The 16495-nt window shown below is 37.8% G+C and overlaps 1 protein-coding gene across 2 annotated transcripts in view; it reads right to left on the bottom strand.

Moving 5' to 3' along the window:
* The window catches only part of KAT6A (lysine acetyltransferase 6A), a 38509-nt gene that overhangs the window by 19680 nt on the left and 2334 nt on the right, over positions 1 to 16495 (bottom strand). For both annotated transcript variants that reach the window (XM_086865376.1, XM_023940807.2), the window contains exons 3-8: positions 15625 to 16395; positions 4661 to 4769; positions 3975 to 4090; positions 3639 to 3720; positions 2739 to 2874; positions 613 to 926 (exon numbers count right to left, since the gene is read on the bottom strand). In XM_086865376.1, coding sequence (XP_086721502.1) covers positions 613 to 926; positions 2739 to 2874; positions 3639 to 3720; positions 3975 to 4090; positions 4661 to 4769; positions 15625 to 16227 — 1360 coding nt within the window. In that variant the 5' untranslated portion in view covers positions 16228 to 16395. The remainder of the gene's footprint in view (positions 1 to 612; positions 927 to 2738; positions 2875 to 3638; positions 3721 to 3974; positions 4091 to 4660; positions 4770 to 15624; positions 16396 to 16495) is intronic.

The following is a 16495-nucleotide window of genomic DNA, read 5'->3' as shown; positions in this document are numbered from 1 at the left end:
ATCTGAATACAGAAATTAGATAAAGGTCCACACATAGATAATATCTTAAGCTAGAAAAGCAAAAAAACCAAGGAAAGCAAAATTGCATTCCAAAGGGAAGAGACAGTTTTCAGCAAGAAGATGCCAAGCCACACAAACAGGATCCTCTATGGCTGAGAAAATTAAGAAACAATTGCATGCATCCATAGAATGCAAGCTCACAGGTCTGTCAGACTGGTTTTAGTTATCTGTTTTCCATTTCATACTTCTGCCTTGCTGCTCTTAATTTTCATGAACCACTGCCTCTGTTATTTCTTTCAAATGTGACATTATTTAGCCCATTTCCTAGGCTGTCGGCAAATGCCTCCTTACAAATGGACAATCTACCTCCCTGTAATCATTCAACCCCTCATCACACATTGCCATTATATATAAAGAGGCTAAGGTCTCTAGGATCACTTCCTCTTTGCAGCTTATATTCTACCTCAATGCACCAAAGGTAAGTGCATTCCAGTGTTAACTTTCAGCTCAAAGTTTACAGCCTCTAACAATTCCAGTCACTTCAACATCCTAGCCTTTGAACACTGGCTTGGTATACAGGATACTTGCATTGGCAGGGTGAAAAATCTTTACCTGTGGGCCATTCTGAAGTGCTAGATTTCCTGGTACCCTTTTTCCTGATCCTATACTGCTGAGAATAGTCAACCACTTCTCCTCGAGCTTTTCGTCCATCAGGGGAGGGAGTGAAGAACTTAGTAAGGCCATCTATAAGCCCTTTGGTTTTCTTGTTAAACTTCAAGGTGTTGCTGCCATCTCTGCAGAAGTCCAAGACATCTGTCTGTTCCAGGTATCCTCCTTGTGATGATGCTGACTGGCTGGACAGAGCCATCTTACGCTTCCGACCCCGACCAGGACCAGTGCGAACTTTGCTGAAAGGACCTTTTGATCTAAAGGATGAGAAGGTGAAAGATACGGTCAGAAGATGTGGTAAGGTGGCCTACCATCTTCTCTAACATATTTATCAACCATGCAGAACGTGAGCTGAAGAATTTAATAGTACAGGAGTCATTAAGAGTCTGTATGCCCTAGAGGAGCCAGGATTTAAACATCTCAGTAGAAGTACTGTACTATTGTTCTCTACATTGAACATTATGTCAAATTAATTTGAATATAAACAATAGATTTTCACCAAATTTAACACAACATTAAATTTTAAAATCAGTAATCAGAATGAATACATTGCACAGAAGGCTTCAATTTATGCAATCATTAAACATTTAAACTTGCCATTTGCCATAGTTTTTGTACTGATAGTAAACTGTTGTAAAAATTCCACAGAAAGTTAACACATGAAAGATGCATCTATTAGCTAAGAACCTATACCACTGATGGTCACCTTAGCTGAAACAGTGCTGCTCTCCAAACAAATGCCATCTTCAAGACAGTAAATTTTAAAATTCTGTTGAAATGAAAGTATTCAAAAGGCGTGTGGATGTGACTTGGGGATATGGGTAGTGGTGAACGCAAGGATGATGGCTTAATGGTTGGACTCAATGATCTTACAGATCTTTTCCAACTTAATGATCCTATAATTCTATGAGATAACTGAGTATTCAGCACTTCACAGAAGTGTCCTGGACTGACTGACTGACTGTTTTTAGCGACAGTCTTTTCAGCTACAGAGGACAGAAATAGGCAGCTTTTTCCTAAGAAGACAAACTATACATCTTCACACAATTCTAATATATTTTGCAAGCAAATGATGGAACAAAGGCAAAAAAATGTGAATCAATCATGAAATAATAGTTAAAAAAGACAAAACAGTAGAAGCAGATAGCTAGTTTTCCTTCTGCTCCTCTGAATTATGCTGAGAGTTCTTCTATGTAAAATTATTGTACTGACTGGGAAAAAAATAAAACAAAACCAAAAAACATGTTTAATAGAGACACTCCCTCTATGTTTTTAGAAGCATTAAATTTTGTAAGGTTGTTTTCCAAAACATCCTCTGGTGCTATTGGTTAGAATAAACTGGTGGTTCAACTACTTTTTTTTTAGCTGACCTGATGTCTGAAACGGATGTTCTTGTGACATGCTTCTTCATTGTTTTGTACCCTGAAGAGTCAACTGCTGAATCACAACCAGCACTGTACAGCAATCTTAATTCAAGGAAATTGCTTTGGCTGAAGAGTTATCCAAAGAATTCCTGCCCACCCAAATCCAATTCCCTGACAACTAGCTAGCTGCCCCACAACAACCATGACAAGGCTGCACCAACACAGTCTTCTGTCTCAGCATAACAGAATTCTCCACAAATGCAGAAACATGAGGATGGAAGCAGAAAGGGGCCAAATATTTTCTGGCAGCAGGGTCAGATTAAATATATGTCAAACAATCTCATATGCTTTATTGTGATCACTTAATTTCTTTAAACAACAGAAAGTGTTCTTGGGAAACGCAAAGCAAGGAAATTATGCTGGAAGAAGGAGACATCCAGCAAAAGAGATTACACAAACAGTAAAATTTGTCCATAACTATTAGGAATAGTTAAAAAATAAATAGTAAATTGCTACAAAGAGTAAAAAAATCTTGGCCAAAATAAGCAGTAAGGTTACTTCTAGTCTTTCACAGTCCTTCTCAGAAAATCTGTAATGAACAGCTCCTAATTGTAGAAGAAACCTCTCACAACGTAGACTAGAAATTTCAGAAATACCTACTGTCCTACAGATTCTCACATCTTACTCTTCCTTATAGAGACTTACGTTGTATTTTGATTCTTTAACCTGTTTTTGGGACGTCCTATTGGGTTAGCATAACGTCTTTTTATCTGTGCTGCCTTCTTCTGTAAAAGTTTTCTTCCTTTCTTCCGTGGTCGACATATTTGACATATCCACATACCTGTAAGACACAAGTCCCCATCACTGAATGCAAAAGACATCTATATAGGACAAAAGGGAGAAATACAGTCCACAGGCCTTCTGAGATTAAGGGTAGGAACAGTACCAAAGGCACCGATTATCACATACATGTGTAAAAAAAATTATGCATATGCTTCAACAATAAGAACTCAAGACCTGTTAATATTCCCCAGCCCCCAAAGAGTTCCAAACACAAAGGAAGTCTCCTTAACTAGCAGTACATCATCAGAACACCATAATTTAATGGCCAATTATCCCATTATCTGCTTACGACTATACTACTTCCAACTATCTTATACACAAAAGTTTTCTTCTAACTACCAAGGAAGACTCTTCCATAGATAATCTGCTTTCTGATTGGGAGGAGAAGTTCATTTGTCCAGAATATTCTACTGTCCAAATAGGTATCACTTCAAAAACATAGGACTTATCTCTTTCTTTTGTACAAGGCTATTCAGGCAAATGAAAGCTGATCATCTTAATCTGTAGGGATCACTTCTATTCCTTCAAACCTCAAGAAGTTTTTTTCAAATCCCTTTACAAAGAGTAATGTACAGGAAACAGGAGATAATGAAAAAACCTGGATGTGGAGTTCTGACCCTTCTTTGGTTTCTAATACCTGAAAAGTAATTCCATACAAAAATGAGCTAAATGTAGCTAAAAGAGGACCTATTAAGTGAAAGCACTGCCACTGATCTCTTCCAACACCATCTTAAATTATCCTTTTCACGACAAAGTCCTCACCTTTTGGCATCCTCGTAAGAGGAGGATCACAGCATTCCATGTGAAAGCCACGGTCACAGGAGTCACAAAATAGCATGTTATCCTGTTGAAGACAGATAATCTCTCTTTATATGTGCATCAGCATCAAGCCCTCCATTAATCTGTCACCATTTCAGAGAACAGGTGTATAGTTTTCAACTACGGACAATTTAAGGTATTTCAAAGATCTCAGAAAGACTAGCACACAAAAATAAAAGCTACAGATATTTGCCTCTAAAATAATTTTATTTTATCGTTTAATGCAACATCCACAAAACTGATATCCTCTTCATTCAATCCATTCTCCACTATACTCACAGCATTTTTTCCTTGATCTCTACAGGAACTGCATGTTTTGCATTCAATACACTGCCATCGCAAGGCTTTCACTCGAACTGTCAGCTCTGGAGAGAACTTCAAACAGGACGGATGACCTAGAGAAAAAAGAGAAGATTTTACTGGTAAAATCATCATACTTCTGTTAATGGTCACGGGTAGCTCGTATAGAGACTACTTTATCAATTATGCATTCCCATGCAGAATTTTGGTTATCCAGATACTCCTATTTTTAGGTGCTTCTATTCTTGCCTACTCATAACACAAACCAGTGCCCTAGATAGCAAATGGTAGCCCCACATACAAAAGAACCCAAAGATAATTCTTCGTAACTGAATTGAAAAACATGGTGAAACTGGTTTTCATTGCTACATTTAGAAAAAAATAAACTTCCAGGGGCCAAATGAATTACTTGAGCTAGGTTAACTTAACCGTCCCCTCTCTGGAAGCCTAAGATTCAGCTGAACTGACCATACTGTATGCCACAGAAGCATATTCCTCACATGTGCGTCAGCAGGAGTGACTGCATACTAGACTTCTCTGTCTTAAGTGGCAAGATTCTTAACAGATGTATACTCCTTCTGTGCATGGGGCAGCACCAGGCAGTGTACCAACTTTTCTGTCTCAAGGGAAGGGGATAACACCAGCAGCAGTAAATGGTCACCTACCACTGTTGCCACAGTCAGCACAAGAGATGAGCTCTTCAGGTTTCTTCTCCCGATTTTGCTCTTTTGTACCAAGGCAGAAACTGCAAATTGGAATTGGTTCAGCAACCGGCTGTGAGGAAAACAGACAGTAAGAGCACTGGGTATCTCAAGGGAGCAAACTGTAATACATAAAATGACACAGGCATTTATATATCACATAAACATGATGTAATACACATCATGTTTCAAAGATTTTACCTGGCTCTCACATTGAATACAGCACTAACTGAATAGAAGTTAGTACTTCAAAGTACAAAAACTGTACAACAATTAACCCTATTATGAAAAATTAAAATAAAATATTCCTGCAGAAAATTACGTGAGTATGCTATTTAGCAATCACAGGAAGATAAAAAGGTGTGCTCTCTCTCTGAAAAAGTTATGGGGTGAGTTAGACATTGTGTAGAAAAAAGATGCATTTAAGATGAGGCACAGCACTAGCAAAGTAAGAAATAGGTATGAACTAGCCAACAATACATTTGGACTGGAATAAGCAGGACATTTTTAAATGTAAGGACTGACATTCTACAGCCTCATCAAAGATGCAGCAAGTGCAATACTTGTTTTCTTTTACAGTGGCACTTCATCAACTAATAAGAGTGAAAGGACAGCCTAATTTAACATTAAGTGCTGGATTTCATTATCTAGCAAATTCTTTCTAATCCAATTCTGCATTTAAATCCTGTGATTTATAGTTTCCAGTGCAAAGATTTATACAAAATTTAATTTAAAAATTAAAAAAATATGCTAAAATCACATTTAAAACACTGGAAACGGGAATAATGTTAGATTACATCAAGTTTTGAGAAACATTCTTCGTATAGCTGTATCAAGATACAGTTAGTGATTTTGACCATACCTTTCCAGAATCTATTCCGCAGATACATATGTGCATACTGTTAACAATTGCATGGAAGTATATGCCAGAACTTCAAGCAACTTTACTTTACCTAAGCCAAAGCCAAAGCTGTATCCAGAATAGTTTCTTGCAGGAATCAAGTTTGTTTATATTACTCTAATACAGAAAATGTAAATTTGAAAGCTCTGCCTTTTGTTCAATGTACAGACATGGCACATATAGTACACTTTCAGTCTGAGGTGTGGTCCTTAAAGCACCCACTAGATGAAAACAATCTGAACACCTTGGAAATTTGCTGTTTCAAAATTAAGCCATACAACAGGAACAAAAGCCTGACATTCCTCATTTAGAATACAAGTATTTATATTAACCTTTGGGTAAACCTCAAATGATGCTCAAGTGTAAACTAATATGAAATCACCTGCCTATCAAACTACTTCAGCTTGGAATATGTTCACAGGATTAGTTAATTGAAGGATTGTAGTTTTAGCTCCTTTTGAGAAACACAGAACACAAGGCAACTGTAGATAGTTATGCCAAGCATACAAATCATTAATATCCAAGTGGGAGAGGGAAGCTAGCATCTTCACTACCCACAGGCAGTATCTTTCCTGCCATGGTCACCACAGCAACATTAGCTGAAATCAACTGTGTAGGGATTCCCCATCCTCTTTCAAGAGAGAGACGGGATCTGCTGTACACAAATTGTTCTCTTTTTGTTCATGACTGGACTCTAGGTGCCAGACAACTAGCTGCTTCCATTCAGTATCAGGTTTACTGGGGGGAAAAAACCTTGTGTACGAAGGGTCAGTCAATGCTTTAATTTCCTTGGAATCAAGATTTCAGTAGTTACTTTTACCTTCTGCCTTTTGAAAGGAAAGCTGTAACTTTTCAGGGGAGAAATAAAATTATTTCACACATCCTCTGCAGGAAGTTCATGAACAATTTATTTCATCAGAGTTTCACACACAGTCAACAGCCTAAGACAGTAGTTCTTTTCTGTTCTAGCCAGTATTTGTGCATACCCTGTTCATCCCTACAGTCCTTCAAACTTGGGTGCCCACATGTAAACACTGTCTAGGTTTGGAGGAACCAGATCAAAGATTATCCTTCACAGCTTCAATGTTTCCTTGCACTGTATTTATCACCCCTGGTAAGCTGCAAGCAAACGCTTTACCACATTTTAAAAACCCAAAACATCTACAGTCTGGAGGAAAGTTCTATTAGAATTCAAAGTGTTTTAGAATAATTAATTAAATTGGAACAATTTTTAATGTAGAGATCAGGCTTCTCTTCCAAGGTTTCTGTGTAAGACTGTTATGCTAAGTATGGAGAGATTTCACTGCTGCTGCTGTGTTCAGCAAAGAATATCCTGGCAAGTGAAAAATGCAAGCACACAATGAAAGATTCGTGAAAACGAGACTGGAAGCAGGCAGCTCAGTTTCACACTGCAAATTTTTGGCAGACATTCAACTCCTTCTGCTGTTTTGCTTGCAAGCACATCTATCTGTGTGATGTCACCAGATTCAATGAGGGAGGGAGCCAGAATAAATTGGACTGACAGTGTCTTACAGCCTGCCAGCCTCTCAGCACATGTCGTTACTATACAAGGGGTTCCTAGAAACCAAATGTGCCTTAAAGATTCACAGACTTGTATGCTCTCCTAAAGGCAACTACGGAGAAGTTCCTATGGAAAAAGTGTGTGTGTAGTAATTTTACAATCTCAGTTTTGGCCTACCCATCTGCTTTGTAGTTTTTTTAATTTACAAAAAGTGAGGTTAGGAAACGCCTCAAAACTCACAGTCAAGTCTGCAGGCCACAATGCCACTATGGTCACTTGCCAGTAATGTTAAAGCACTTTACTCTACAGATGTTTTAATACCACCTGGGGCTCACTAGCTACCAGAACTATCTTTGTCCCACCATCTTCCATATGCTTCTGGTAGCCACTGTGGTTGTAATTGAGTGGGTATAGAATTTAAACCAGCATAAAAGAAACACACTAACACCAACTTTTTTTGTTTTGTTTTGCTCTTCAAGAACCACTGAATGTGAGCCTCCTAGAAGCAATGCTAGATGGCTTCTGAGAATTCACACTAGATAATGCTTTTTTTGCGTGTCTGTTTTTAAGCAAGTGACAAATCATTACTCCTCACTTCAAATAGTCCATTTCTCTTGCAAAGGTCTCCCTCAAAAGCTGTAGCTCCTGGCAAGAGCAGATGAACCAGAAAAGACAGAGGGAAAGTATAACCTACCACCACATGGAAAAAATTATTTAAAACATGAGGAAACATGTTTCAGTGTGCACAGCATCACAAAGCCTGCATTTCATGCCTTTTGGATCAGGAGAGGAAAGCTGGAGAGGAAAACTGCTTCAGTTACATGCCTCAATAAAATCAGAACCAATGAATTTCATACTGTCAAAGTAATTTTACAAATCATGTGAGGTTTTTTTCTGTGTGTAGAGAAAACTGCAGAATTTAGGAAATACTATTCAATAATATCAACTTGTAGGAGCAACGGTTAGTAACTAACCCTTCTTCTATGTAAGTTATGAAATCACAACTCTTCATGTTCCCTCCAGACACTATAGTAAAGAAAAAAAAAATGAAGAACCGGAGAGTAAAACCAGAAATCCCTAAAAATACTGTTTTTACTAAAGAAAACTATGCTAAATGTATTTTAATACACCCAAGAAAAGCTATTACCATAACACACAGATGTTTGTCTGTGTAAATGGATATTGTCTCCAATTCACTTGTTGAATCTCACTTGAATGGAAGTAGCATATTTAAATGGCAGAATGATGGGCTAAAACATTAGACTACATTAAAACAAATGTAAGGGAGAAAAGATAAAATAGCATACAGAAGAAAAGAACAAGCATGAAATACATGCCTCTTTTTAAGAGAAACATATAGGATCATTTAATCAGAAAAATTGAAGGACATTTTAAATGTGTGCTGTTGTTTGAGGAAGGACTAACACAACAGATAGAAAATCTGAAATGCTGCTACAAGAGTAGAGTCAAATGCAAAGGCCAATAGCTTGGATATTAGTGAGGTATAGACAGGCTGAATTTTCTGCAGTGTTTACTGATATCTGGAAACCAGCGCAGAAAAGCAATGTGAATAGTATCTGGGGCCGATGTTCAAACTGAAGAAATTATCTTACTGTCAGATATGTGCATGGTAAAAACTTCACAGAATGTCAACTGGAAATGCTTAGTTAGTCAATTGTTAAATAACCTTCCCAGAACTAACAAGTTCTCTAATCAGAGGATTAAAACTATTCAAGATTTGTTAGTCACAATCAGAATCCTTTGCCTTCCTGACTGCAAACTCAGGCCAGTGAGGGGAAAGAGAGGCTCAGATTTCCTTCTCTGTAGTATAAAGAAACTCCCTTCACTTGACACTGATTCAGAAACCTAGCAGTTCAAGTTACTGACATTTTCTTTACCCAAAGTTATATCCTGTGAGCTCTCACCTACACTTTGTCTCAGCTTCATAATTTTCAAGAAAATATAGGATGCTGTCTTGGGAATGACAGATGATTATATTACTCTATTTTAGACCAAAAGGTATTTCTAAGATGTCACAGGCTTCCACAGCTGCAAAAGAAAAACTACAGAATCAAAAGCAAGCTACAATCCTAATTCCTCTCACTGAAAAAAAAAATTGCACTCCACAATACTTAGACTGTCACAAAAAGTAAGAAACTTCAACATTGACTTTGATTTCTAGAAATAGCAAGTTACTTTGGAAATGAGATTTTTGTTAAAACCCAAGTAATGTCTGTGCATAGAGGTAATTATTCTATCTTTAAACACTGTACACTGCTTTACTTCAAGATTAGCAGCATCCCTAAAAGAATGGAAAATACTTCCGTTAGAAAACGGAAAAAAGTATTTAAGAGAATGCAGAGCCCCCATATAAGCATGATACCAGAGAAGACATAAAAGGCACTGTCAATGAGTGTTCCACGCATTTTAAAGATCTCTGCCTGATTCAAGGTTGATACTTGTAGTTTACCCAAAATACCCACACAAGTTCAACTTTGAGACCAAATCCTAATCAGTTTTTGAAACTTTGCCACCTCAAGCACAAAATTGAGAGAACAAAAAACCATTCTACACATAAGTCTTCACTATCAAAATTCACTGTTCGATATTACTTGACAGTAAGATTTAATGAAGTCCCATGTTCTTGACCCATAGTCATTCCATGCTATTTTCTCTCCCTGCACCATCTGCACGGACACAGACCATTATCACATGAGCAGCCTTATACAGCAAGTGTGGCAAAACCCCAAACACATGCAGATGAAACCTTTTCCAAACAGGTCTGTTGCTGACCACACATACAAAGGTATCCTAAATTTGCAAAGCTAGGTGAAGTCAGTCAGAACATTTCATGGTTGTACATTTTGAAGGAAAAAAAACCCAGAACATTGGTGGCAGCACCAAGCAAGTGCATCTACTTGTTCCTGAGATTGCACTAAAGATTTTGCATGCAGCTTAATGATTACCAGCTTCTGAAGTTCAGTCATTGCAATGCTCAGCAGAAGAATTACTTTCTTTCCTTCCATGCACACCTTCAAGGAATTCACTATGAGTCCAGACAAGTTCAGAGATCCAGCACTACAATCAAAACATGCATTACTAAATATCCAGAACTGAGTCTCAAAGACTGAAGAGAAATCTAATGCCTGGGAAAGGCTGGATACTGTTCATGAATTCTAAATTAAGTCAGACCATACACACACTGATCTAAAGGCTGTACCCAACATCAATTTTTCTGGACTTTTAAGATTAGATGGGACAGTTCAGGAGAAATGGGGAGAAATATGTAGAACTACTGACTTCTTTTATAGTTCAGAACACCTTTAGTTTTGACAAAATTTTCATTTTACACACTGATAAGTGGAGATAGAATGGCGACTCAACTTATTGCTAAAGATTCAAAAAAAAAAAAAAAAAAGCAAAGATTCCAGGAAATTAAGTGGTCCAGTCTCATATTTTTAATAGCACTTGTGAAGGTATTTAATTATGTACCATAGTTAAAAGATCCATAATTTGTTCTATTCAATTTTCAAAAATACAGTGAACTAACACAGGTATTGGTAATTAAAGGTTTTAGTAATTCATAGGTCTTCACAGAAACATGTTTGGAAGATTCTGTATTTTCAAACCAGAAGTCATTGCTCATGCGTAGGTCTACAGACTGACTAACTGACCTTCAAAAGTACCCCAAAACAAGCAAATATATTACAAACGGAATTCTGTTTCCTACTCAAGGGTCATTCTTCTTGGACATTCTTCTCCCCCCTTTCTTTTTGTATCTCACTACAAGTCCAGATTTACCTCAATAGCTGTAACAATGGGTAGACTGCCAGATTCCTGAACATTTAAACAAGCAACATTACAACCTCTCATCCAATGCCAGAAGCAGTATTAGTAGCTGCTCCAAGGAAAGATCTTCATACAGTCAGAAAAATATTGGCAAGGAAAGAAAAATTAAGATTTATACACCAAATACAGAAAAAACCTAAACAGATCAATTAGAGGCCAACATGACTTAATCAAAACTCACTAGGATAAATCTAGTTTGAAATCCTTGAACAAGCAAATACCCACCTACTTCACAAAGGCTGAAGGACACAGCAGTCTGTCATAGTGTTTGTTCACCATATTTTGTTGGCTGCATGTTTGGACTTAAGAACATGGAACCTATTTTTCAACTAAAATGGCAGTACATCATTTACTAACTATTGCTTTTCAACTGTTTTTTCCACCATCACTATGACTGAAGATAAAATTGCTGGGAAACTAGGAAAAAAGCAGGGACGGAATGACCTGTCCTCATTCTCTCTGCTGTTTCTTCCCTTCCTACATAACAAAGCTAAAACTGGAATCAAGTTGTTGCTTCTTTATCAACATTCTCCATCATGCACTCTCTTCCCTGTCTGACTAGCCTGTAAAGCTCTGTAGTAAATACAATTATTTTATTAACCTAACTTCAGAGAAATGTCATTCCGTATCTGTCACTAATCTACTGGACAGAAAGGACTGACAACAGGGACCTGACCAGAGTGACATGCTTTCCGTCTAAGTTATCATGACTCTGGACATGGCCAACGCCACTCTTGGTACCATTCAGCCCCATTCCACATTAAATGCATCAGTTCATAGCATCCATTCACAGGTGTCCATGGCAAGAGTATTTACGACCTGCTTAGATTTGCTCAATTACTAAGAGGCTACTTCACCTGTTCACTAATCGAGTGAATAAAGTTCAAAGTAATTTTTTAACATTTGGGTTTCCAGAGTTTCATAGCATACAGATGGAGGCCATCTGTTACCAACCACAGGTTTTTTTTAGACAGAACTACAGACTTCTCTTCCCCAGAACCAGCTGGAAAAGAGTGAATCCTAATCCTCCTCCAACTGGGAGCCTAAGCTTGATTAGCGCCCTTGGAGAAATGGGTGAGGTCTCAATATGTAATTACAGTGCTCTGGTTGCAGACCATTTATGTGCTCCACCCCACACAAATCAATCAAAAAATAACCTCTTTACCAGTAATCGGACAGTTCCTTCATTTAAGACATGGAATTAACAATTACTAACTTTCAACGGGCACAATATAGCAATAGTTACTGTATGCTTAAACCCTTCAAAACAACTATAATGCCCTCAAAGCATACAAACTTTCTGAAAAGATACAAGAAGTTTGGCTTTATGTGAATTTATGAGTACACACTGGGATCTAGAACTAATATTGGCAAGAGGGAAGGCCTGAAGGATGCTGCATATATAATAGCTCACAGTCACAGCCACAAACTGATTGATAAGTACCAACAGAAAACTAAGAAATAGATATGCCATAAGGAACATGCAAGACAGCAGCACAGGCAACCTCCTTTAAATATTACTCCTACTTATCGGCCACAGAAGTTCCTCTCATTTTTTTTTTTCAGGAAGCACTTCCAAAAGTTTGGCTTTATACTCTCACCTGTACTGCAGGATAATACTAAGATATTTACTTAACGGTTGCTGCAGCCATAGCCAGTTTTAACTGACATAAAAGACAGTTTCAAGGACAGTACAAATGAATATCAAACAATACCACCTGTATTTTCCTTCTAATTGAGGAAGAAACAGTCCTACTGTTGTCCTGAGATCAAAATTCAGATGCTCTAGAAACTTCTAACATGCATAGCAATGATTTCCACTCCACTTCTTCAGTTAACTGATATGTTACTGCTGTTTTTTTTTTTAATAATAATGATTTTACAAAGATTCTTTCTGTAGCAAGTGTTAACAAAACAAAAGCAGAGCAAGCTATCTTTAAGGCATCCAGCCTTAAGACCTGCAACTTACTACCACTTAAGTTCCTCATGATGGCATACCAAGAAAGGGCTCTTTGCTCTTAAACAGTATTAAATATTACTGTGTTGCAGTAGTCTCTCAAAGTAATGTAGTAATAATAGCATTGTAGTAATACTATATTAACTATTGAACAGTTGTCCTGGTTTTGGTTGAGATCATGTTAATTCTTCTCCCAGTAGCTGGTATGATGCTGCGTTTTGTAGGATGAGAATACTTTAGATAACTCACTGATGTTTCAGTTGTTGCCAAGTAGGGCTTACAAGTCAAGGACTTTTTAGCTTCTTACCCCACCCACAGTGAGGAGGCTGACAGGCACAGGATGCTGGGACGGGACACAGCCAGGGCAGCTGACCCAGCCTGTCGGAAGAGATATTCTAGACCATATGGTGTCATGCTCAGTACATAAACTGGGGAGAAGCTGTCTGGGGGCCGCTGCTCAGATGTCAAGCCATCAATTGCCAGGTGGGAGGCTGAACTTTTTTTTTCTTTTGTTCATATTACTGCCAAGCCCCTTCTAAGAATCAGGGGAGCCATTATCACAATACTCCCAAAGAATTAAAGAAAAAAAAAAGAAAAGAAAAAATACCTCACCACTCTCGAGAACCCATCAATAAGTCAAGAAAATCACTATAGCACAGTATGTCTTTTGCACCTGCATAAATTGGTTGAGATTTAACAGAAAGTGCTAGAGTGAAGGTCATTGCACTGTCTGTGTGGAGAAACCAACCAATCAAGAACAAACCAAAACCAAAAAATAAACTGTCTTAAAAATCCTGGAGAACAGGAACTTTGAGCCACCACTGACTGACTTGCCAGTCAATTAATGCTGGCAGAACCTAAATGTTTTAACATTGTTATCTTCAAAATTACTTCAGAAACTAGTACAAAACTCTGAGTTACACAGCACAGAGATACTACATGAAGAGCAGAAAACTAGGGTTAAATACAGACACAGAGACGCAAAAACTGAAGAATGTATTGAAATAATCCCTTGTAAAATTTATATTTTTGCAGGGGGACAAAGAACAAATCCCAGACTAAATTCAGTATTTATAGTAGCTCATACTACCATTCACCACTCTGATTAATAACACTTGAAGAAAAGCACAGGGAACAATTAATCTCAAAGAATATCAAGCTACTCCTGAGCTTAGGCACATTACAAGAAGGCTGAATAGGCTATGTTAACAATATGCACAGCCACTAATATCAACTGTTAGCAACATTCTTAATCCAGCCACCTCATGTGCCAGGTTTGTTTATATTCAGTTTTCATAACATTTTACAGCTATACTGATTTCATTATAAATAAAGTTGGAGACTTACATAAGAAACATTTGTAGACAGAACACTGGAATTAATACTTCCTACATTACACCAGCCCACAACACAACACACTGACAAATACTGTGTCCACAGTAAAGCTCCCACAGATATATTAGAACTTCAAAGAAACTTTACTGGTGATAAAGCAGCTATGTAGATTTTATTTTCCTTAGGAAGAAGACTCCTGTAGCAGTTTTAAATCTTCAAATCCTAATAGATCATTAAAGCATCTCTCACCAGAGATTGAAGCTGGCTTCAAAAACCACGAGTTAAGACACACTCAAAGAATTCATCCCTGAACAGGATATTTCTAACAACCAAAAATTTCCCATTCTGCTGAAAAATGTATCTCTTTAGGATAAAAAAGAATAATTTTCATATTCTAGATTTCCTAGAGATAAGTAGTGCAATATATGAATCATTGGCAAATTGATCTTTAATAAACAAAGTAAACAAAGCAAGCTCCTGTTTTACTCTGCATTCACAGTAACAGAAAGAATAAAAAGACACTGACTGGGTATGAATTTCACTCCAACAACTTCATCTTGAGGTTAGAGTGGAGGATTAATGACCTTAGGAATGCAGAAGTATGGCAGAAAGGAAGGGAAGACCACAAAAAATAAGAGAAAGCAACAGAAAAAAAAAATCTCTTTTTATTTATGAAGAACGTATATTTAAAATGGGGGAGAGGGGAGGGGGCAGAGGGTAGAGAAGTCCCTGGGTGCTCTTTCCAGCATCTCCATGATCTCTAGATCATAGAATGGTTTGGGTGGGCAGGGACCTTAAAAATCATCTGGTTCCAACCCCCTGCCATAGGTAGGAACACCTTCCACTAGACCAGGTTTCTTCCTATTTCACAATGAAGACATTCTGTGACAAAAAGTTCCTTGTCCATTATAAAGAAAGCATCTAAGACAGCATTAGGTAGCAACTGCTAATCAGCCCATCACTATGTTACCTGAATTCAAATAGAAAGAAGAAATGTCAGTCAAATAAAAATGCAAAAGTAAGAGATCATCTCAAGTTTGCTTTGCAAATCCACCTCACCTTCAAGAAAGGAGGCTTACTTTCTATGTTTTGCTGACACACCTACAGTAAGCCTGTCACCATACTTCCAGTTCCACTGCACAGAAGTGTTGTAAATTCCCCACAGTAGCTCATCTGCAATTTTCTGGTCTGAAGTAGAATTTACAATCCATTACATTTCCTCTCATGTTTAGAAAATTGGATACTAAATACACATTAATAATTTCTAACATACCAGATTCAAGATCACTGGCCTCAAATTGCAACTCTGTAATGACACGTTCCATTGATCATGAGAAAATGATCACGCAAAAATTGTGTCTTACCTTATCCTTTTCATGGGGAAGGAGACACACTGGAGGGAGACAGGAAAGAGACTCAAAACTCTCCTTCCCATCAGCATTAGTGGTTGCTTTAGTGTTGAGTTGGTACAGAGGTCCATCCTTAAGCAGCCTACCATGGCCAACAGCACGTTTGACAGCTAATCGTAATTGCTGGTGAAAAATGGAGGCAGTGCTACCTCCAAATAATGCAGACACATCTTTCTGACCTTTAAGAAAGCGCTCGATGTTCTTCAAGGATGAGCCACTAGACTCAGCCAAGCCCTCAATTGCCCGTTTAATAAGTTTGTTCCAGTCCACATTTGGTTTACCATCCAGCTTGCCATGGTTCCGAGGCTTCGGAAGTGCTATTCTCCCAGGATTATCAGGATCCTTGTAGGAGTTGAGACCTTTGTTCGAGACTTTCAAAATAGTTCCATCTTTAACACTCAACTCTAACTGTTCCAGAACAGTTTTGCGGTCCAAACCATGAGAAGATGACACTGCATTGCATATCCTCTCCTCTGAAGGTCGCTGTTTTTGCTTCTTTACCTTTTTGATTGCCTCCAAAATCCACTCTGTATACAGCGGGTTGGCGAGTTTTACCATGGTGAATAATTCAGTATATCCATAGAGTCGTTATCCTTTATCCTGATGCTGAACGAGTTTCAAATGATGAGAAAACAGATCCTCGAATGATGGGAACCAGCTAACCATAGCATACACGTTTTCTGTTCTGAATTAATCCTTCTTTCTCAAACATTATTTATCATGACACTGAAGAGAAGAAAACAAAACAATTAGAAACATCTATACTCTTTCCAATAAATCCCGTAACAGCTTCACAGCAAGGTTTCCCATAAAGGTATAAAGATTT

This window comes from Cyanistes caeruleus, chromosome 29, assembly GCF_971803275.1.
Source record: "Cyanistes caeruleus chromosome 29, bCyaCae1.hap1.1, whole genome shotgun sequence".
Taxonomy (NCBI): domain Eukaryota; kingdom Metazoa; phylum Chordata; class Aves; order Passeriformes; family Paridae; genus Cyanistes; species Cyanistes caeruleus.
Note: the sequence above shows the minus strand (reverse complement) of the source record. Positions and strands in the feature narration are given on the sequence as shown.